Source organism: Cucurbita maxima, unplaced genomic scaffold, assembly GCF_002738345.1.
Source record: "Cucurbita maxima cultivar Rimu unplaced genomic scaffold, Cmax_1.0 Cma_Scf00043, whole genome shotgun sequence".
NCBI lineage: Eukaryota > Viridiplantae > Streptophyta > Magnoliopsida > Cucurbitales > Cucurbitaceae > Cucurbita > Cucurbita maxima.
The window spans coordinates 1301884-1325516 of NW_019272059.1; the positions used below are offsets into that span (position 1 = coordinate 1301884).

Consider the following 23633-nt stretch of genomic DNA (forward strand, 5'->3'; position numbering starts at 1 on the left):
CCAAAAAAAAAAAAAAATACAAAATTGGTAGGCGTAAAAAAGTATAGGACTTGAGAACTCTGAACTCGTGGATGAACTCAGAGAACCCTAAGCCATACAAAGATGAGCATGAAAAAGAGCAACAAGAATTACATCAAGGAAGTAAAAATTCTACAACATACATTGTAGATTTAGTTTCCTTCAAACCTCTCTCCATGTAGAATTTTTTTTATTCCAATATTCCTATTCTAACCTAGCTTTTTTCTATAAGAAAAATGAGAGAACACATATGGGCCTACAAAAAGATAGTCCAACCAGAGGAACAAAATCAAACACTAAATAAATCCCATCTAACCTATCAAATCTTACCAATTACAAGCTGCCAATAGTAGAAGGATTACCCCAAGAAGAAGGCCAATATCTTACAGTGGCCAATTGCCCAAATTATGCCCTGTAGAGAGGCATGCTTAACAACTCGTACATTTCCACATTAATCTAGAAAGTTAAACTTTTGGAAGACTATTAGAAAACCATAGAGTTCATCTAGATTCCAGTACAAGGATCAGTAAATAAAAATTTCTTTACAGATGTTATTTACAAGACATGCTATACAATATGTATAAAACATCTTAAAAGAGACATCGAAAAGAAACTTACTGCTGGCTTCTCAGCAATTTATCAGTATCCAATACTGTTGATGCAAGAAAATTTTGAGGCTTCAATGAGCGCATATTTTCCTCAATCCACTTTCCATACGGATGTGACAAAGCTACACGTTTTTTAACTTCAGTATTCTCAAAGACCTGCAAATTGAAATCATTTCAATAGAAGTGTTACATTGGGAGTTTGGGATCAAAGAAACAATAGAGATTTTAGTGAGAGAAAAAAAAAGTGCTCCTCATCAGGAGATGGTTATGATATGATAAAATGTATTGTTGGTTCTTCATATAGTCTTCCAAAGGAGATCATCAATTCAAAAACTATTCTTCATCAGTTATTTATTTGGGGTGAATTCCTCTGTGCGCAAGAAAAAGTAGAAGAACGATAAGTTTAAGGAGAGGAGAAAGAAAGAATGTATTGGATTCCAGGTTGGTGCTTTAGGGGTTGGTAGATCCGGGAGACAGATTTAGTTAGGGACTGGAAATCGGAGGGGGAAGGAGGAGGGAGATTGGAAGGTGTTGACTGTAGTAGAATCTCACTTTCATTGGTGTTCATTCAGGAGTGAAGAAGTGTATTCTTCTATAAGGAGAGAGATTTTAGATGCTTGATTAAGTTAGGATACAGTAAGGAAAAAAACAAATGAGGATGGCCTTTACTGAAAGTACGGGAACAAAATTTGGACACCAAAATACAAGACCGCAATGATATTGAAACCAAAAATCTTTGTCCTCGCTATCTAGTGGAGGTGAAGTTATTACTTCTGTAAAGTAAGGTATTAGAAGCATGAAAAAATTGTCAAAGGAAAACCAAGGCGCTCTCTTTCTGATTTGGGCACTCCTTATTCTCCTAGCTATATGTGTATGAATGGAAGGCTTTGATTTTCTCTCATTAGTTTGATTTTATTTTTTGTATTCTTGTATTTTTCCCTTTCTCCCACTCCCTATGAGGGCGGCTTATTGCCTTTGAACATTTTTAAGAAAGCATGATTCTTGTTAAAAAAAATGATATTAATAATCATAATTTAAGAAAGCTAACATATTAAACATGATAATTGCTGTACAACGAAATAACTAGGTCTGGCTGTTCTTATCCTACACCACTGGACAAACATGGCCACAACTCACAAACAAAACCTCGCAACTATACTCTGAATGCAAAAATTAAAACCAACAAGAAATTCAAAACGAACCTGTCCAGTCTGCAAATCAGCAGTAATCATCATTCCTGGACCAAGACGGCCTTTCATTGTAACTTTAGACTCATCCATTGGTAAGACGCCAACCTGATAAAGAAGACGGCAGTCAATACAAAGTTGAAATAGCAATGGTGCCTTCAAATCTGAACATGTTCTTCTCACTATTTCACAAAGAAAATGCCTAATAGAATATGAGAAGTGATTGGATTCGGCAACTAAGATGTCCATGCACAGTGGGATGAACTAAAAAATGAATACATGAAACAGTATGACCTTCAATGAGATAACATGACCTTTCAAATCAGATTCTATCAAAACATCAACGAAACTACCAAACAACCAAATTATGTGGTTGTCGTCAAGGCCAAGTAACAGGACGGAACATACATCTAATCATACTGAAATTGGTTTTAACTATTGAAACCTGACGTCTAAAAGTTGTGCAAATAAAACAAATAGAACATGAACACACCTCCGATGCAACATAAACAAAATTATCTGATGTCCTCCAATACCGAGCTGGGCGCAATCCATTACGGTCAAGACAGGCACCGACTGTTTTTCCATCACTGCACAATATCAAATGCAATAACAACAATCGGACATGCTTCCATTGATATGTATAAAGTTGGAACCTAAAAGGGGAAATGTTCGACAATGCCTCACATTTAAAAAGAATAATTAAAATAATCATATCTTCAGCCTATCAAAAGAGTTAGAAGAAAGCCTCCCAACTATAGTTAATCATGTTACAAGGGTAATTGTAAAAGAAACTGAATAAAGCACGCCAAGAAGCATGAAGTTCGACAATATCCACCCTCTCATTCCAATCCAAAACAATTTTCATTTGATTCCATTCATACCAGACCTCCCAAATGATACCTAAGAATTTTGGTAACTTGCAAACATTAAAGCAATGGAAACCATTTTTTGGATACATCTATGTTGAATTAGCATTAACATAAAAAACTTAGACTACAAGGCGGGACTGAATTTATTCACTCACTTCTTATTACCATAACTACCAACACATAATGGAAACCATTTTTGGATATTACCTGAACAACAATAAAGCAGGTCCATCCCAAGCCTCCATTTGACCTTTGTAATAGTCATAAAAGTCAACAACCTAAGAGAACGTTCAAAAAGCAACAAAAAATCATCTCCAGTGAAATTTTGATCTGATTAGGCAACTAATATGATAGGTGAAAAGGATAGTTAAAAAATTAAGTTAAAATTATACAAAAAGGCAACGGGAAAAAAAAAACAAGGAAAAAAAAACACCTATTAAGAATGCATACTTACAGAAGCACATAGAAACATAATGGGAAAATGTAGTCCATGGAATAGAAATCCAACCCAAGGAAAAGAACCAAAGTAGCCAAACCCTCATGGAATCTAACTTGTACCATAAACTTAATTTTATGGATAGAGCGTTCTATGATTCAATTTGGTGTATGGAATGTGTGCAAACAGTACATTACAGGGAAGAAGGGAGAAAGAGATGGAATGGCAAAGTGATTAGGTCAAAAGCTATGGTACCTCAGGATATTTGATCGTCAGTGTAGGATGGTTCTTGTAAGCCTCAGGAACAAGGATCATGAGAGCCTCCTCAGGAGCACGGCCACTTCTTATTAACAACTAAAAAAGTAGAAAATCACTAGTCAAATATAGGAAAATGACGATGAATATATAAACCAGTAGAGTTTATCTATCTTTCAGGCTTCAAGAGAAACATACCAATTATTTAAGGAAATGCAGAAATATCGATAAAAGTGACAATAAGGTATAACAGAACAAGGCACCCACTTGCACAGAAATACAATTTACATTATAAGTAGCCCAAAAAAACATAAAGATAAACAAAATACCAAAAACTAAAAAAATCTGACCTTTCATCAATATTTTTTGTGGCCAAGAAACAACCTTAAAACAATATTACACAAAATAAATAAGTTTACCCACTTAATATTTATCAATTTAATTTTATCTCAACCGGAGCAAAGCCCACCTCACCAAGACATGAATAACCTCCCATCTCCCATAGAAGTCCAGGTAAAATGTAACTAGAACAAAATTGAATTTTATTATAATACCCTTTCAAATCCCTTCCAGTCAGATGAAGAAACAAATTAAACAATTGACCACTTTCATGACACTCGACACAAATTTGCAATTATTGAAGCATTTAAATAAAATACACAAGCGTGCAAAGTTACCAGTAATATGTGTTCAAAATAGCAAATAACCAAATCAAACATAAGACAATAAATATTGTCCATTTCCCTGGATATGCATTTTAACCAATAATGTATATTCTTACTTCAGCCGCACTATCAAGATTTGCTGAATCTGATGCCTTTGAGTTGCCAAATGGACGAATTTCATTTTCACGATCCCGCCATACTGATGACTTTAAGGATGCTTCTCGAGATTGCATCCAGTTTAAGTTCCCCTGATTAACAATTAATAGTTAGCTTAAAAGTATTTTGATTGTTTTACATTTTTCATTTTAACAGTGTAAGAATCTTCGAGGAAACTTTCTCTACTTCTGATTGTTTTATGGATTTAATTCTCTTTCATGCTTTATTTTGGTGTAAATGCAAACACCGTCCTATTGATTGCAGTCTTTCTTCTACAATCTTCAATTGGAGAACATTCACGTAGTCCACCAATAGGTGTTTGGAATTTTTACTCCCTTATTTTATTCCTCAATGAAACCTGTTTCCGTTCTCATAAAAAACGATAGCATAAACTCTCTAACAGCATAAGATTAGAGACAAATAGTAGAACCTCGAAAAAAAAAATAAACAAGAACTACCTGTATCGTGTTGATCTCTCCATTATGACCCAGTAACCTCATTGGTTGGGCAAGAGGCCATCGAGGACTAGTATTTGTACTATATCTTCGATGATAAATTGCAAAGGGGGATCTATAGAGATCATTCTGAAGGTCATCATAAAATAATCCAAGAACCTCTGAGCGAAGCATTCCCTTGTAAACTATAGTTTGATTCGACAAAGAACAGAAATATAGCTCACTTCCCCAACTCTTAGAGTTTGCTTCTCTTTCAATCAATTTCCTACAAATGTAAAGTTCTCGTTCAATGTCGTCCACATTCTCTTCTTTAACTACGCGGACGAATACCTGCTCAATGTTAGGCATGGTCTTCTTCGCATTTATACCAACCACGGAAGCTTTCACAGGAACAGTCCTCCAACCAAGCACCTCAAGACCTTCTTGTCTAAAGATACTTGAAATAACTACAAAACAAGTATTAATAGTTTCATCTAATTACACGAGCAATAAAATTAAGAATTCAATTACAATATTCGCATTCACAAAAATGAAAAAAGAGCCAGGTTTTTGGTTTTTTTTTTTTTTTTTTTTTTTTTTTTTTTTTTTTTTTTTNGCACCTCGCACTTCAGCTTTAAGGTTGTTGTGCACCTCAAACTTTAAAAAATATTGATGCTACTATTACATGTGAAAGGTGCACAAAACTAAATATAAATATATATATAAAACAAAAAAACAAAAAAACATGTCAATGTAACTCTCAAAAATCCATGTACAAAAAGAAACAATCGGGGGAAATTATGGTAGAAAATGCATTCACATTATAGTTCTTCACGGATGGAACCTCATGAAGAGACAGACAGATCGTGAAAGGAAAAGGCTAACTAAAGTCCACCGATCATATCAATAATCGTTTCATCATCGATTCATCCTACATCTGCCATGGTTTACCAAAGGAAAAAATCAAAAATTGTTTTGAACTATAAATATCGGAATCAAACCCGATACAAATACAAAACATTTTGTAGCGTAAAGTTAAAACAAAACAATAACACTGAGTTCAAGAGTTTGAACAAAAGTTGATCAATTGGAACTTCTCAAATCTCAACGAAAATGTTTGTTAATTGTCAAAAAAAAAAAAAAAAAGAAGCACTTTAGTAAAAATGGTAACAATAATAAACAGAAAGAAACAATTAATCTGGTTCAACTAGATCAATTATAACCGAACAATCACCTTCTTTTGCCTCTTTAATATGATCATCATCTTTGGGGAGAAAAACCATGCCAACGCCAGCATGCAACTTATCAAATGAAGGAATCCCCTGCTCGTTGGCCCAATTATCAAAAAGATCCCATGGGATGGAAGTCATTAACCCTGAACCATCACCAGAATCATTATCAGCTCCACATCCACCACGGTGTTCCATACAGCTGAGTGCTGTAAGAGCATCCTGGATAATCTTATGGGATGCTTTGTTTTCCAAGTTGGCAACAAATCCAACTCCACATGCTCCTCTTTCTGATATTATGTCATCCAAATTTGCAACCTGTTCAGCATCAAATTACATCATCTATACCGGTATTACTAAATGATTTGGTTACACGCTAACATACAATGATTTTCAAAAGTATGACATTCTAAGGAAGCTTAAACTAGTTCAGAAGAAAATTGTGTTAACTTGTACAGAGAATACAGAAAATAATTTTTGCGCACCTTGTCTATCTTTTTATCAGGAAAAATTACAATGACGTAAAGAAAATTTTAAACAAAATAAAAAGTAAAAGGGGGAAGGAAAACTTTATTCAAACTAATTATTTTTTTGGAGATTCAACTAATCAAATTTTGTTGCTTCTTGTTGAGATTGATTGATTAGGAAGAAAAAAGAAGAAAGAAGAAGAGTTGTCTGAGTTTAGAAAAAGTTTACTCGAACCAGTGATTTAAAAATAGCTCTCAAAATGCCCTCATTACTTCAATTTTTTATTATCTTACTATTCAAGATGCTATACATCTTCATATCTTTTAAATTTATTTTCATTTTCTATTGTGCACTTCAGAAAAAATAACGCGTGCTTCATGCTGCAGCCTAAAGGACTATTGTGCTTCACGATTTAAGACTCATTGCTCTAACCCTATCAAAGATCAAAAACGACCAAAAATTAGAAATGTACCTTATAATTGAAAAAAAAAAAAAAAAAAAAAAAAAAAAAAAAAAAAAAAAAAAAAAACTACAAGGAAGTGTCAGTTACACTTAGTTCTATTTACAATTATATAGCTTCCACACGCATGATTGTGAACTCTGATAGATCATTAAGCTTCTATGCTTTCCAGTATGTTGAGGTTAGATTATTATCACTTAATGAGAATGACGAGCATGTATACCTTTATACGTTTACTATGCATGATTTAGGATTTGAATAGTCCGTTATTGCTCAGTTATGTGTTGGACTATCAGTATATGCCATAGAGTGCTAGTTGTGGTATCCATAGACCATGAGTTACTATTTCACGTATTTTGGTCCTGCTACCTAATCATGAGTTCCTCCTTGGGTTGACGAGGTACCTTGTAGGGATGGATAGGGCACAACCCCAACCAACACGGGTTAGGGTCTACTTGTTACACATGGCTTAGTTGTCACCCATAGAGGGCATACTACTGAAGTACTATCGGTGGCGTAGTGACAGGTAGTTTTACTGTTCTAGCCTGAAAAGGCATAGTAACACGTAGTTATTGTTTCAAAGCGAGGTAGTTTTTTGGGTATATGCATGAGATGAGACGTAGTTTACTGTTCCAGCTTGAAAAAGGTACAGTGATAGGTAGTTTGGTAGTTTAATGATCTCAGGAACAAGTAAATGATAAGGTAGTTCAGTGATCTTAGGAAGAAGTAGAAGTAACCGTAGGACAATAGTCGCTACTTTACATTGCATCCCAAGAGTCCAAGACCGCCCCCACAAACACCACAGAAAAGCATTGATCATCTTCCCCATTGAATCATCACAATTGTTATCAGTAAAATAAAACATGGTTGTTATTTCGAACTCCTATATACAGGAACTAGTAACGTTTCCCAATATTTAGTGAAAGAAAAAATCATAATTAAGCTCGACAAACTTCAACCCAACCACCAAAACGTGCTTTCAAGCAAACAAACCAAAAGGCAAGAGTGACGAGCAAAAGAAATAGAGTGGCGAAAAAACATGAAACACAAACCTTAGGTTGGTGTTGGGGAGGAGCATCGGAGGTATCCACAGCTGAAGCAGCACGTGGAAGATGAAGACGCGCCTTGATCGAGGAGGAAGAGTGGCTGGAACCCAGGTGGCGAAAAGTCCGAATAGGCAGCAGGGAAGAGGAATGGGAATAGGAGAGGGACTTCCGGGCGATCCTCTTGGAGGTGCCATGAGTAGCGATGAAATCAAGAAGGGAAAGAGTGTGATTGTGGGAGAGAAGGGGGGAGGGAGGGGTGAGGCGGGAAATGGAGGAGGAAACAGAGGGAAGCGCCATGGGAGAAGGAGGAGGAGGAGGAGGAGGATAATGGGGGGATTATGGATGTGAGGAGTAAGAGAGAAATGGGATAAGGAGAAGAGGAGAAACGTTGGGAGCCACCCGCGCCTCAGCTGATAGCAAGCAGTAGCGACTACAATAGTGAGTGAGTGGCGGTTTTTTGATCTCTCCCAACTTCGTCTTCTTCTACTTGTAGTTGATGTTTAGAATCGTTGGTCGGTGTGGCCTGCCTCTCCCTTTCACTCCCCCCTCTCCACTCTCCAACACTAACTTGTATTCTCTTTCTTCCACTTTCACTCACCTCCCATTCTTGACTTTTATTTCCAAATATTAAAATTTTAAAACAAAAATAAACTTTCAATTTTAGTAACAAAAAATGAAGATGTCACCTAAAAATATAATATATGATTATTTAATCAGCAGATTTGGAAAGACCATTTCATATTTTTTATTTTTTATTTTCTTTCTTTTTTTCAACTGTCTTCTTGTCGCTTTCTGTAATCTCAAGTATTTGCACAAACTCTCCCATCATAACTTATTAAAAGAAATGTAATTTTATTAATAAATTAAATTTTTTTCAACTAATCATGTGCTATCATTGACGTCTTCCTCCCCATAAAACACCCTTTTATTTATTTATTTATTTCTATCTCCACGTTACTTTCACTAAAATAAGATTAAAAATATGAATTTTATTGGCTTCAGATCCACTCCAATTAAAATAACTTGGATTATAATAAACAAGCGTGGCAGAATGATGACATAATTATACAATTTTTTATTTATTTATTTTTCCAATGAAATTACTCATTTATAAGGAGGAGTTGGTGAACCATTTCTCCGCGTGCGATTATAATTGTATGTGTGTCCTATTGACTCTATTGCATCCTTGATATAAACAAGCATTTTAAGTAATTCGACGCGGAATCTGGAGAAGAGGAAGAAGATGAAACACAAATTTTAGAGAGTACAAATTTTGATCTTGTGGCATGTATATATTTTATTTAGAAGATAATAGATGCGTGTGGATGATGTTGGTGGATGAGGAGATTAGATTAGGCCCCAAGAACCAACCAACATAGACCATATAAATTGAGGCCCAATCATATCAAACCTTTGAAAAGGATTCATTCACCTTTTCAACACTTCAAAGGTCTCTCTTTTCCAATTTTAAAATGATTTTTCTAAAAACTTTTTAGTTTGTGTTTCTATTTATACGCCCTAAATCTTTTATTTCTTATTTCTTATTTTACTTTTATTGATAAAAATTAATTATTATCCTACCATTAAAATAAAATAATGTCTAGCGCCCATCTTATATCATTTTCCATGTTATCCAACCGGTTTGTTTTGAAGTTGTACTCGTTTTCTCTACTTCCCTTATTGAACTCAAGCTAAGCTGTTCTTTCCCAATCTAAATAGGAAGATGGTAGATCACAGAGTACAAGAACCGATCAACTTTTAACGGTTCTAAAATATTTAGTTATACGAGGGTTCTAATAGCTCGACGACATATTGCAAATAAGGTACCTGTAAAGATTTGGTGTTTTAGTGCAAATTTTATGATGAGATTATAGAATTCATTGGTGTCTCATGAATGTGAAAAGACAATTCTTACATATCAATACACACAGGTGGTTAAAGTAGTAATAATGTATTGGTTAAAAGATTAGAATCAATCTAAGTACTCTATTTATCTATATTTTAAATTTAAATTAATTGTTTGTAAAAAAGACACGTGTTAATTAAATAATTAAATTAGTTTAACTATTATAGAAAAAGGTTGATGCAAAAAATTTATAATATGGTTTTATGGTTGGTTATTGATGAGAATAAAGTTAGACTTAAATTCACCCGATTAGGTAATATGAGAGTGATATATTAAAATGTCATACCTGGTTCGGTTTGAAATTTGTGACATAAAGATATGAAAATCGAATTAAAATTTATTTTGTATTTTTCACACACATCATGGATGCAATGAATCAATAATGAAATCTAGCATATTCTTGTATTTGTATTTTAGCTTTAGAACGATAGTAGGACCCACTTGTTTGAAGAGCTTACAAAGACAAATAGGGTGAAAATTTTCTATAAATTTTTCGATTTCGAAAAATACAATTAACCCTTCAATTTATCTCGATTATTTACATGAAATTTCGGATCTGTTAGAGAGAGAAATGAAACCTTGGTTTATAAGGGTTTGAAAATCTCGAGAGAAAATTCAAAAAAGACAATATTCATTAATGATGGGCTTGAACTGTTATATATGTTATTAGGCATCGCCGGCCACAACTCTTTGCGACCATCGCACACCCTCCTTCTTGGGTGACCATGTCAGTTGTAATATTTGAAATACAAATTTAAACCTATTAATTCATTAAGATTTTGTTGACAATAATTTTTGGCTGATAAATATGGTGAAAAGGAATGAAAACTTTTGTTCTTATCCCCTTCAATCAATGAAGGAGATGTAAGTTTTAATTTTTATCTTTAAAAGAAAGAACAGAAAATCATGGAAGTACGAAAAAGTGGGAGAATAGGACAATTGGTTGGGGGATGAACACCGGAGAAAGGAAGATGAACTGTCCTTGTCATTGTCTAGTCGTTCGACACGTCGGCAGGTACCATAAAGGAAACGCCTTCCTACAACTCCAGACGTCGGAAATTTAACTCCCGTGACCACCGGAAGAATGTGGTAATTTATGGCATTCTCATCCCACTGCCGCTAGTAAATCAAAACGCAACATCCAAACAAATATCAATCCTACGGCTCACCAGTCATTCCCCAGAAATCCCCATTCTGCGCCCATCTTCTACTCTGTTCTCCTTCCCCTTCCCGCCATGCCCCTGAAGAGCAACGATGCCGACTCCCAGTTCTTTTTCGACCAAGACGATGATGCCGACGATGACATTGAGGTCACCAAGAACATGGAGGAGGATCGCAGCAACAGCGGCTTCAGCGATGGCGACGACTCTCCGAACGGCCTCGGACCTCGGAACTCCACTTTCACTTCTCAGCAGTGGCCTCAGAGTTACAGGTCGATCCACTTCGCCTTCGTTCTGTGTTTCTTTCTATGTGTACTGGTTTTTCTATCTATTGGTTGCACTTTTACAACTTCTGTGGATTTTCTTTTTGTTTTTGTTGTATACTTTATTATCTCGGCGGTTGAATTAGAACACACTCTTATGGTTTTGGCTATCTGAAATCTAGACAGAATTTTGGTTGTTTGAGTTGTTGTTCATTTGCTTTTGATTTCTGTTGTATATGGTAGAGTTTCTTCGATTGAGGGTTGTTTATATTTTCATTGGCTCGTTTCTGTGAAGTTCAGTTTGATCGACAGCCAACAGGGGACTGTCTCCATGTATTCGGTTTTCTGGTTTTGCGAATAATGAATGACTAATGAGAAGAAAAAACTTGCCGAACCGGTTGCTTTAGCTTCTATGGCTTAGTTCTGTTCACCCGTTCCTCTGCAGTCCATTCATGAATTTTTGTTTTTCATATTTCTTTGTTCCGCGTTCTTAGGTTCTGAAATTTGCAGGATCAGTTCTTATGACTAACAAATATATTTGTTAGTCAGTCTAAGATATCTGTTGATAATCAAGCTGATGCTTAGTTGTAGAGTCTTCTTTTTGTTAGTTATGATTCACTTCGAACTGAAACATTTTCGGAAGAGGACCAAATTATTGATTACTCTGGTGTTGGGGGCCATTTATTTTGATCATTAACATATATTTTTAAGTGAATTTCTCACGAGTTTCAACTTTTGAGCAGCTGGTGCTTGGGTGCTGTTGTTTATCTTGCATTTTTTTTCCTTTGCCAGGGAGACGACGGATTCTTATACAATCATGGCTTCACCAAATTTTGGAATGTTCCGTGTTCCAAGTATATTGCAAACAAGCTGGCAGAATCTTAGTAAAAGTAGTTTAGACATGGATGGAAAAGCTCCTTTGTTATCTGACTACGGTGGCTCTGATCAAAATGAGGATATGGATAAGATCTCAAGAATGCCATCATTAAGGTCAGAAAGAGCCTCATTTCCAAAGCAACTGACTGGTGAATTACCTATTGGTCATGGGTGCAGCTTCACACAGACCATCTTCAATGGTAGCCTATGTTTTCTGTTGCTTTGGCTTTTTCGCCTATACGTTTTCTCTGAGAAAGTGCTCCTTGTGTGATATTTCCTTCTGATGAAAATGTTAATAATTGTGAAAAGCAACGCAGCTCTGTGATTTTACAAATTTTTTACAACTATGTAATGTATAATAACATATATATATATATTTTTTTTTTGTTCATGTGCACTCTGAGACAGGAATCAATGTATTAGCTGGTGTAGGACTTCTCTCCACACCTTACATTGTAAAAGAAGCTGGCTGGGCCAGTTTGGTAGTGCTGGTTCTTTTTGGCATTGTTTGTTGTTACACAACCACACTTATGATGCACTGCTTCGAGAAGAAAGAGGGAGTCATAACGTACCCAGATTTAGGAGAAGCTGCCTATGGAAAATTTGGACGTCTTTTTGTGTCTGTGAGTTTACTTTCTCATTATTCATGTTTTTCACATATATCCTAGTGCTTTCTTTGTCCCGAGGTGTACACTAGTGTCCAAATTTGTTACTCTGTTGTTAGGTGCATATGAAATATCAATGTTGGTAGCATGCATCTGCATTGAACTTTTTTCTGCCATGACTACAAACTTTGTGAGTTAGATTTTCATTTAGATTCATATTTCTTTTCAGAATTACTTTAGTTCTAGTGATGCATGCATAATTGATGATTTTTTTCTAGAAGAATTGTTAATGTTATGATTCTGGAATTTTGATGCAGATCATTTTATATTTGGAACTATATGTAAGTGAATCTCTAATCTATCTTCAACGTTTTCTTTTCAAGCAGAAAGATATTTCAATTTGCTAAACTTGATGTTCTCTACACTTGCAGTGTTATTGTGTTGAATTTATTATCTTGGAAGGAGACAATCTAACCAATCTATTTCCTGGAACATCGTTGAGTTTGGGAAGTATTCAATTAGACTCTACGCATCTTTTTGGAATTTTAACCGCACTGATTGTTTTGCCCACTGTTTGGCTGAGAGACCTCCGTGTGATCTCCTACTTGTCAGGTAATGTATCATATATTACACTGATAGTTCTTATCTATGCTGGTCTTGATAATTTGGATATTTAGATGAAACTGTCTTCTTAATGCTGATTTCAGCTGGCGGGGTCATTGCAACCATCTTAATAGTGCTGTGCTTAATTTTTCTTGGTACAAATGAAAGCATTGGGTTTCATCAAACTGGTGAAGTAGTGAACTGGAAGGGTATTCCTTTTGCAATTGGTGTGTGTGGATTTTGTTATTCCGGCCATTCCGTGTTTCCAAATATTTATCATTCCATGGCTGATAAAACAAAGTTCACCAAGGCACTAATGATATGGTACATGTCAAGGCTTGGAATGCTCTTTACTTTCCATTTAGCTTGATGTTTCTAAATTTTTTTTTTATCTTATGCAGCTTTATTTTGTGTGGTCTAATTTATGGAGGGGTTGCAGTCATCGGATTTCTCATGTTTGGCAAGAATACATTATCCCAGATAACTTTGAATATGCCAAAACATGCTGTTACCTCTAAAGTTGCAGTGTGGACAACAGTAAGTGTTATGTTGTCCTTTTATTTGCCACCTAAACTTATAAGCAGTGTGAGGTTTGCAATGTTTCTGAGCAATCTTGATTCTCTTACAGGTTATCAATCCATTCACCAAATATCCTTTTTAGATAGGGGCATCATTTTAGAAAGCCAAGTGGCATAATATTTTATCTTTAGACCAATGATTGAAATTGCTTCCTTGACACTGCTCAAATATGCACTGTTGATGAATCCATTGGCAAGAAGTATAGAGGAGCTACTACCACGTAGAATTTCAAATAGCTTCTGGTGTTTCATTCTTCTAAGAACAGCACTTGTTGTTTCTTCTGTTTGCGTGGCCTTCCTTCTGCCCTTTTTTGGTAATTGTCTTCTTCAAGTGTTTTGTTGTTAGTTTACTTTCATTTTGTAAGTCATCTTAACATGATGGATGATTATTACCTTTCCACTGACGTAATAGATGATGATAACCCTCCAAAAACAAACTTTCATCCAGTACCCCCAAATTGTTGGCTCATATATTCTCATGATAGGAACTCATTGATTAAGCAGCTTGCTGTAAAGCCAAATTGTTAACTTTCCATGAGTAGCTTCATCCAAACATGGCAGATGAATTGAGCGTAAATAAAAGCAAATTACCATTTATCTTGATTGTAGGTCTCGTGATGGCTTTGATTGGCTCCCTTCTCAGCATACTTTTGGTAAGTGCATTTTGTTGGTTCCTTTTCTCGATGGGATTGTATTCTTGTTTCTCCATTGCCCTTCGTTTTAGCTCATAGCTAGTTGTACCTAATGATTGTCAATATGTCATATTTTAAATGGTCAACCAGCGGGCTGTTAGCTGTTAATTGTTGGTAGCTTTTGTTATATAACTGCCATTAACATTTATTTTTTGGGATAAAGAAATATAACCTTTCATTTGTTCACCCTCGATTTCTCTAAGTACCCAATAAGTCCTCCAGAAGTTTAATTTTTCATCTGAGCATTAAGATCCACCCCTTCCAATCGTGCTCTTCAAGGGATAATCAAGTCAATTTAGCACGTTTCCACTGTTTTACTCTGACTGAGATTTATTCCATAGCTAATCAGCCCCGACTTTTAATATGTATCCGAAATATTTGCTTGAACGAAGGAAGGGATAATCATATATTCTTTTGATGTGGGTACATTCAACTTGAAGTGCGTTCCTATTTACTTGAGCAATAGGTGAAAAGGTTGATGGAAAATTAAAAATATAATTTGTGTATGTCATTGTCTATTAATTTCCATTCTTCGATCATCTCCCCTTCACCCTCCTCTAGAGCCTATTGGTAGCTGAACCATGGTGAATTGCCCCAGTTTGTTATCAGTCAAAATCTACTAAGAGTTGGACTTCGGCTTGTTCATTTGTCTTCTTATGGATATGGATGTGTTTCTAATTGTATGATATTTGATTCAGGCGGTAATAGTGCCAGCCGTATGTTTTTTGAAAATCATGGGAGGCGAAGCTTCAAAGATGCAGGTATGCATATTTTTAACCTATTATTTTTTTTCTTTTTTTTTTTAATTAATCTTCTTGATAAAGTTTTATGAATTACAATAGTAGGGAGATAGTCCTCTTATATCCAGTATTCCCTTCCCAAGAAATAACAATGAACGCAATATATTGTGAATTTCATGAGGAAACAAATAGAATGTTAAGAAAGTTACATAAACTTCATTAGAGAATCATGGATGAACTAACGTAAGTCTAATCACTCAACTAAGAAAACCAACTAAGAAAATGTCTTTGACTCTATAAAAATTCATGTTCTATCCGAAAACGTTAAATGAAACATCTGTAATTTCTTATTCATTTGGTTTCTTTATTCTCCTTCTTCGTGAAATCAGATGACTTGGAGCAGTTTTATCATTGGACTCGGTGTCCTTAGTGCAATCTTTGGAACATACTCTTCTGTGTCACAGATTGCACAGAGTTACTGAAACATATATGGTCAGAATAAATTTTCTGTAGGCTTCGTGTCTTGTAGCTGTCGATAGCCTCAGGTCATACATTATGCAAGCATTTGACTTCTAAATAATTGCATATCCATTATTGCTTAATTGTTGTGTTGCTCTCTTTATTGGGTGAAGATGTTGATTTCATGTTGCTTATGCTGCTCAGATTAGCTATTTCTTATGTGATTTCGTCTTCACAAACATTCCATTTGGTCTGCGCCCTCTTTTTATTTGTGCATTAAACACCAAAAATAGTAAAGTCCTCAACCCCATACAAATTAATGTTTACAATTATTTGGTACAAAGGTTTTGAGATTAAAGTTGATCAAATTTGACTTATTTCATGTCTATAAAATTTTCCCTTGTAGTCTAAGGTATGAAAAGGAAGTGAGAAAAATCTGATAATAATAAATATTTTATTTTTTAGCACAATGATAAAATGGATAAAACTAAATATCGTGTAAATTGAAGATATTTATTTAATGCTATGTGCTACATATTATCCAAGCAGTCTCTCTCCATCGTACGCACAATGGAGTCATTGAAGACTCCATGCAATGAATGGATGGTTCACAAATTTGGACGTTTTTTTTTCTTTTTCTTCGGCAAAAAGACAATATTTCCTAAATTAAAAAAAAAAAAAAAATTATGAGTTTTCAAAAGGTATGTCATGATTTTCTGATATCTCCATTCATAATTAATCTGGAAAAGTATAAAAATAATTTATTTGCAATCGCTAAACTAATTTATAATTTTGAAAAAAACAAAACTAACTATAAGAGATTACGTTTGAGATGAGAGTTGATGGAGTATTTGTAAGTTGAGTAGGACGTTTGAAGATTATGAATTTATGGCAAAATTGGAGTATAGAGCTTAAATTAGTTTATTTTTCAAAATTAGGGTTTTAACCAACGTGTTGATTCATTTAGGATTGAATTTCTAAACTTTCTCATAATTATAACATTTGTAGAGGGTGATTTTAAATGGGTAAAAGAACTGATCAAAATTCAAATTAATTGTCTTAATTATATATTAAACAATTTGTTACTCTACAATTGATTTTAAACCCTATTACTGTGGGAAAAAATTACACCAGCCATCTCTAAACACTACAACAATATGACCAAATTTGGACGGTGATAGTATACGTTACTTTGATACCAAATTTGTTGCAGGTTCAATTAAAAGTAGGTGAACCAGACTCAAAACGAAATATGCAATTTAACGGATAATATGTGGATGATTCCTTTATTTTCACATACCCTCGATAATAAACAATTACCTGAGATGAAGGTACTTTAAGTCAAGCCGCCAATTTGTCCACCATATCCCTCATTAAAATACCCTCCAAGCTCTCATACGACCCCGCAAGAAAATCATCACTGGAATCCTCCATTGCAGCCCAGTGCAGTAAGAGTTGTTCATCATCATCATCGTCTTGTATCTTTCGAACATTGGTCTCCGGAGTCTCCGCCGAGGCCGAGGAGGCGGAAGGAGGAAACTTAGGCGCATCCTGGCCGGTGAGTTCTTGAACCAGGCCTCTAAATTCAGCCGCACTGGCTCGAACCCTCATGGGGTTGGATATGTACACAACTTTGAGAGGTTGGTTCTTCCGATCACAGGGTTTCCTTTTCCTTCTCCTTTCTTTCCTCCCCTCTTCCACGTCCCTCCCAACTAAACTGGATTCCATTTTTAGGGTTTGGGGGCAAATTCTGGCACGCAAACCTCTCTTCTGCCTGCATCTTATATATACATAATGACTTCAGGGTAACACAATTTCTAATCTTTATTTCTTCTTCTTATTTTGTGGAAATTGCTTAAATCAAACTTATAATCTTATTGTAATAATTAATTAATTAAATAAAGGACACGACCGGTAAGCCAATAGGGTTGAAGAAAGATAAGGAAAACAAAAACTGACGATGTAGACGCAAGAGGAGCGCGTGGAGTGGAATAAAAAGAGTCAATTTGGTCATGTGTTTGCGCGTGCGTTGAAGGCTTCACGGGTCGCGTGGGGGCTGTGACTGTCCACCAATAATGGACTGACAACCCATCTTTATCGTGACGTCAGGACGATGTTTTGCAATGACGTCATAAATAAAAGCAGACACCGATATTGGGGAATCTGTGAATTCGATCTGTGGCTGAGAATCTGTTAACGTGTAATAAATAATGTTACGATGACCTTGAATCACATGCAAAATATAATATACGACACAGCTAATTCATTATTGCCCTCAAAATTGGTTTAATTTCAGATCCAAAAGGTCAAAGTGTTGGGCTTATCTCGAGTTTGGTGGAGAAGCCCAATGAAAAGCCCATGTCCAAGTTGTTGGGTTTAATTTGTAGGACTTTTCTTTCACCCCGATCCAACACACAAAAGGGTACCAATTTTGATTTTTGCTCTGGGAAGGGGGTAAATGCGTAATTCTACCATCTATTCCAATCAGGCGGCGGTACAAAAGCTACTGTTTTTTTTTTTCTTTTTCCTACGTTTGATGGTTGGCCCTGTAGTTGCTCTAAATCACAGGAATGCCCTTCTCCCTCTTTGACCAACTCCAGTTGCTATTGGTGAAGTTAGAGCAGAGAAGGGGGAGGCGGTGGCGTACCCACTACACAAGAATCGGCAATAGAAAAATCGGAAAAGGGAGAAAGTGGTAGCATCAATTATGATTAATTAAGTAAAGGTTTTCGAAAGAAAAAGGACGCAAGGAGCCAAGCAGGAGGTAAAGTAGGAACCACAATTTGGAATGCTCTAAACGTCACGCTTCTCGACCAACGCCATTCCATTTTTCTTCACTAAATTCAATGTGCCCCTCTTCGAACTTTTCCTCTTTTCCCATCATTTTAAAAACTTCACCCAACAATTCCATCACAAAGTCAAAAAGTGTTCGCTATTCATCCTCCACACCCCCCTTCTGGGTAGGGTTTTCTTTTCGCTCTTCCTTCCATTTTCCCACCTTCCGGACGTCGATTCATTTCTAAAACTCTACTCCCATCTCGCGATTCTTCTTTTTTCTTATTTCAGTTTTGTGGTATTTGATTTCTGATACACTTCTTAGTTTTGCTGGGTTTTGTTTGTTTTGAGCTCTTCGATGACTTGAAACCCGTGCCGTTGATCGGCTGAAGTTTTTGACGCCTTTGGATCGAGGAACTGCTCGGGAGTTTTAGGGAACTGGGTCCGAGTTATTTTGATAGAATTTCAAGACCTTCTTCTTCTTCTTCACTGCTTTTCTAATTTTCTTATTCAACTGGAGCTGCTGGGGTGCTGGTGATGATGATGATGGTGATTGATGGGTAGTAGAACAGTGAAGATTGGTGCAGACGATATAACCAATGCCGTGAACGGGATGCCTAGCTTCGTTTCTTCAATGCCCACACCCAATAATTCCGTGTAACTTTCAAGTACTCTGTTCAGTTTATTGTTTGAATTCAATTCTGCTGTACATGTACTTTTTTTTTTTTTTTTTTTTTTGCGAGTGTTTCTNTTTTTTTTTTTTTTTTTTTTTATGCGAGTGTTTCTGCTTGTATCAACTTCACAATGCTTCTCAAGAACATCTGCCTTAAGTATAAGTACGTTTAATTGTTCTAAGAATATGTGACTTGGAGCATCTCTGAACTTTATTGAAGGAAATATAATGCTGTACTGTGTCTTAGCATATTCATCTCTTCAGTTAAATCCTTAGTTGAATGACTTATTTTCTTGGTCAATTCACATCCTTGAGTTCAAGAAGTTACAAGTTTGTGGATGCATTGTTATGTTTTGATGCATTCCTTAATTTCCTCTTCCCTGCTGGGATCTTTTGTACACCTTTTTGCATTATCGTTTGAGTTTTTTTTTTTTTCACTGTGATGGTCTTTTTCTCTGTGATTTTCAGGGGTGCAGAGGGAAGCTCTATTCCGTCGTCTCGGATCTCAGACTTGAGAACACTTGAGCAAACTCTTGGATTTCACATAGAAGATGTAGACCTTTCTAGAAGTATGTGTTATTAGGAAGTAGTTTCAGTGGTCATCTGTTTATCTCTTTTTCACTCTCGATTTTGCATTATTGAGTACACAATCAGAGCATGCTGAATCTCCTCTTCTCTGTTCTTCTTCTACTAATATTTTTTTTTACCAAATGTACTTGCTCTAGATCCTTTGTATAATCAGATAAAGGCGAATAGTTCAGCTCTGAACAACGTCCAGTTTGGTTCTTTAATTAAGGTGCTGTTTTATCTGTTCCCGTTTTTTTATTTTTCAATAGAGATTTATTAGGCTTTGCTTTGCACTTATATTTGATGATAATTAACATCCCCCCATAATGGAATTCAGACACTTGTATCCACTGATGTAAATTTGCCAACTGCTATCATGGGGTCTCAAACGTTGCCATTACAGAAAGAATCAAATCCAAATTTGGTTTCTACATCTAGCGGTCCTCGTGAAAACTGGGGAGAGTCTAACGTGGCAGATACGAGCACAAGAACTGATTCCTCTACAGATGACGATGACAAAAGTCAAAGGGTAAAGTCCCTGGAGTATGTTATCAGATTAGTTTTACATGATTCATTTTTGGAGATTTTCTGGTTTATTTTGTTTAAAGATCAATGTATACAACTTACCTGATGTCAATATTATAATTTGAAGGATTGATTAAATAGAGCAGCTAGATGACAGTACACATACTCTTGTTCTTATTCTTTTCACCATCTCCCTTCTCGTGAGCTGTGCGGGAGGACATGGGATATGTGTGTTGAATATTTTCATCGTCACAAGTAATAGTGTCTATCTTTCTGTTTAGTGTTCTTGGGAGGTAAGCTTATGTCCTTTTGTCTTCTGTAGCTTGACAAAGATCAAGGAAACTCACTTATGGCATATGATTCTAACAACAAGTTGAAGGAAAAAACAGCAGATCAGAAGGTTATATTTTAAACTGAAATATCTTTACATTCTTATCTGAACATGTTGATGGATAAATAGGAGCTCGTTCAATCAAATAATATGTTGTTTGACATCCCTTTCAGACCTTACGAAGGCTGGCCCAAAATCGTGAAGCTGCTAGAAAAAGTCGTTTAAGGAAAAAGGTAAGCTTCCATTATCATTGATTTCTATTTCTACTAATTATCTAAAAATTGTAATCCATGTAGTATCAAACAAGCTGTACCTTTTCTGAAGAATTTGGCTTCAATGATGGTTGCAGATTGTTGTGCTTTATAACTGATATTGACTTTTAGTTGCTTAGAAATGTTCAGCGAGTTTGATCATATTATGCTATGAATCTCAATAATATTTCTTTATCACTTTACATCCTTTTCATAGGCATATGTGCAGCAGCTAGAAAGTAGCAGGCTGAAGCTTACTCAGCTCGAGCAAGAACTTCAGCGAGCCCGTCAGCAGGTTGAGTTATCTATATTTTTGTGCTTGGTCATCATAGTACATAATCTTTCCAATTTAGTTGGAAAGTTCTGAGTTGCATGCTTTTACTTAAATCTTCCACCACAATTTATGCAGGGTATCTTCATTTCAAGTTCTGGAGACCAAGCTCATTCCATGAGTGGAAATGGTATTCAAGCCTTTTCAGTTAGCATTTTATGCACGTGACTTTTTTAACATATCAGTTGTTGAGTTATCCTGCTGCGTTTGTTCTCAATTCATCATGAGTTGAATGTCATTCTTGATAATTTATAAGGTTTTGATATGAATGACTTTTTTACAATATTCAAAGTCATGAATTTGTCTTCGTAGGGTGTGTTTAAACATTTTTTGATTCACTGTCATATGTTTTCTTGTTTGTGTTTGTAGGTGCACTAGCATTTGATGTAGAATATTCACGTTGGTTAGAGGAGCATAACAGGCTGATAAATGAGCTTAGAGCGGCAGTTAATTCACACGCGGGTGACACTGAACTGCGAACGGTTGTTGATAATGTGACTGCACAGTTCGATGATATTTTCAGGTTGAAAGGCATTGCAGCCAAAGCTGATGTGTTCCACATCTTGTCAGGAATGTGGAAGACACCAGCAGAGCGGTGTTTCCTGTGGATTGGTGGCTTCCGTTCATCTGAGATCCTAAAGGTAAGAAATTATGTAGGTGGTAAGCATATGAAAGTAGAGGAAGAAAACATTTATAGGTTGGTGCTTACATGAAGTTAATGCAGCTTCTTGTAAGCCAATTGGAGCCTTTGACCGAGCAGCAAGTAGCGGAAATCTGCAACCTGCAACAATTATCACAACAGGCAGAAGATGCTCTCTCACAAGGAATGGATGCATTGCAGCAATCCTTGGCTGAAACGTTGGCCAGTGGCACGCCTGCTACGTCGGGGTCATCAGGTAATGTGGCTAATTATATGGGTCAAATGGCCATGGCAATGGGAAAGCTTGGAACTCTTGATGGCTTCCTACGCCAGGTAATTTGGTTTTATATTTTATGTCACTCTGTTCCATCTTGTTACATTTATACCTTGCTTATGCAACGAACAAGTAAAGTTGAAATCTTTGTCCATGTTTTCTCACTTTCATTTTTCCTTCTCTTTCTATAACTTGCAGGCCGATAATCTTCGTCAACAAACACTTCAACAAATGCATCGCATATTGACAACCCGTCAATCGGCTCGTGCGCTTCTTGCAATAAACGACTACTTCTCCCGCCTTCGAGCTCTAAGCTCTCTCTGGCTTGCACGGCCACGAGAGTGAAAGGGGCATGGGAGTTATCTCTAGTTAATCTGTCAAATTTATCAAACAAGTGCCTTAAAGTGTGCGACCACACAGAATTGCACTGCTTCATTGGATGAAGCTGCTTCTGTCATAGGAATTGTACAATGGATGAAGATGAGTAATGGTGGTGTAGGGTGAAGTTTGTGATTGATATATACATATATATAGCTTTCACATTTTCAGTTGTTCAGTGTCGGTTGGTGATATTGTATGGCTTATTACAATAATCTTTTCAGGTGATGTTTCACAGAACTGAATGGGAAAATAGGTTGTATTGTAACTTACATTTGTATTACATCAGCCTACACCAGGGATCATATTATAATTTATTTTCAAATAATATTCTTTGAGTAAGTAAACCATTTTGAGTTTACTGCAAAACCAGAGTGTTCTTGGTGATAATGGGTATTCGAACAAACAAAATATGTTGTAAAACACGTGCAGCACAATCCATTATGTAGTTCTGTTTGTCCTGACAGGTATGCTGATGTCAAATTTCAAAGCGCAGCCATCAGATTAACTAACAAATACTTGATTTGTAAAATAGAGTTGAAATCCCAGGAGTTTATACATTCCCAAGTATCAAATTAAATTCCTCAGTCAAGTAAATCCGACACTGCTGTCTTCCTGAATGCATCGATTTGGGCTAATTTTCCTGCCAAAGCTTTGTTTGGAAACACATTATCTGCCTTCATTCTCTCTTTCATGCCGTAGGCTGGAGCCTTGGCATTAATGTATGCCTGTATTAGAGCTTGAAACTGGCTGAATCTAGCCACGTAACCTGATAGTCTCATCCTATGAAACATTTTCTCTGCATTGTGGACGTCACCCCTCCTTGCATACTGATCCAGGATAACCATGTAAGAGGTAAACAATGGCTTCATCTGGTTTTTCTGGACTGCCTTCTGCAAGAAAGAATCTGCCTTTTCTACCTCCCCAGCTTCCACATAGAGTTTCACAACTGCATCCCATGTTAATGGACCGATTCGGCAACCGCTGTCTGCCATCTGCTTGACTAGATCCTTGCCCTTCGTCAGCATCTTATTGTCTGCATAGACCTTCAACATGGTAGAGTATTGTTTCGAGGAAAGCTTCTTCCATGTTTTTAAAACTCTATCAAAAATTTCCTCTGCTTCTTGGACGTTCTTCAGCTTTCCCCATGCAACAATGGCAGCCATGCATTC

General features: G+C 36.1%; 4 protein-coding genes across 8 annotated transcripts in view; 2 read left to right on the forward strand and 2 right to left on the reverse strand.

Moving 5' to 3' along the window:
- The window catches only part of LOC111469981 (ferredoxin-dependent glutamate synthase, chloroplastic), a 19411-nt gene extending 11018 nt beyond the window's left edge, over positions 1–8393 (reverse strand). The window contains exons 1-9 of one of the 2 annotated variants that reach the window (XM_023115410.1): positions 7841–8393; positions 5866–6178; positions 4656–5098; positions 4158–4289; positions 3377–3475; positions 2893–2963; positions 2307–2403; positions 1829–1921; positions 637–782 (exon numbers count right to left, since the gene is read on the reverse strand). In XM_023115410.1, coding sequence (XP_022971178.1) covers positions 637–782; positions 1829–1921; positions 2307–2403; positions 2893–2963; positions 3377–3475; positions 4158–4289; positions 4656–5098; positions 5866–6178; positions 7841–8131 — 1685 coding nt within the window. In that variant the 5' untranslated portion in view covers positions 8132–8393. Of the gene's footprint in view, positions 1–636; positions 783–1828; positions 1922–2306; positions 2404–2892; positions 2964–3376; positions 3476–4157; positions 4290–4655; positions 5099–5865; positions 6179–7840 lie in introns of those variants that run through there. The other variant, XM_023115411.1, reaches the window with a different exon arrangement.
- Positions 8394–10824: 2431 nt separating this feature from the next.
- On the forward strand, positions 10825–15910 carry LOC111469988 (amino acid transporter AVT1A-like). Of its 4 annotated transcripts, XM_023115424.1 has the most exons (12): positions 10827–11172; positions 11956–12239; positions 12448–12662; positions 12962–12985; positions 13076–13256; positions 13352–13571; positions 13649–13784; positions 13876–13895; positions 13994–14139; positions 14435–14478; positions 15216–15278; positions 15647–15910. In XM_023115424.1, the coding sequence occupies exons 1-12, from the start codon at positions 10976–10978 to the stop codon at positions 15737–15739; spliced, it is 1623 nt and encodes a 540-aa protein (XP_022971192.1). In that variant the 5' UTR covers positions 10827–10975; the 3' UTR covers positions 15740–15910. The 4 variants fall into 4 exon arrangements, 3 of the variants coding, with proteins under 3 accessions (XP_022971194.1, XP_022971193.1, XP_022971192.1); XM_023115426.1 differs by lacking the exon at positions 13876–13895 and having other exon boundaries at positions 10825–11172; positions 13649–13795; positions 13958–14139; XM_023115425.1 differs by lacking the exon at positions 12962–12985 and having other exon boundaries at positions 10826–11172.
- A 2612-nt stretch (positions 15911–18522) lies between these two features.
- LOC111469991 (transcription factor HBP-1b(c38)-like) lies at positions 18523–22766 on the forward strand. The gene is made up of 11 exons (XM_023115430.1): positions 18523–19148; positions 19633–19733; positions 19890–19960; positions 20069–20260; positions 20579–20656; positions 20761–20820; positions 21056–21133; positions 21248–21299; positions 21539–21810; positions 21894–22142; positions 22282–22766. The coding sequence occupies exons 1-11, from the start codon at positions 19048–19050 to the stop codon at positions 22426–22428; spliced, it is 1401 nt and encodes a 466-aa protein (XP_022971198.1). The 5' UTR covers positions 18523–19047; the 3' UTR covers positions 22429–22766.
- Positions 22767–23045: 279 nt separating this feature from the next.
- Positions 23046–23627, reverse strand: LOC111470066 (pentatricopeptide repeat-containing protein At1g15480, mitochondrial-like). Its single transcript, XM_023115540.1, has one exon. The coding sequence runs from the start codon at positions 23625–23627 to the stop codon at positions 23046–23048; it is 582 nt and encodes a 193-aa protein (XP_022971308.1).
- Between the last annotated feature and the right edge of the window lie 6 nt (positions 23628–23633).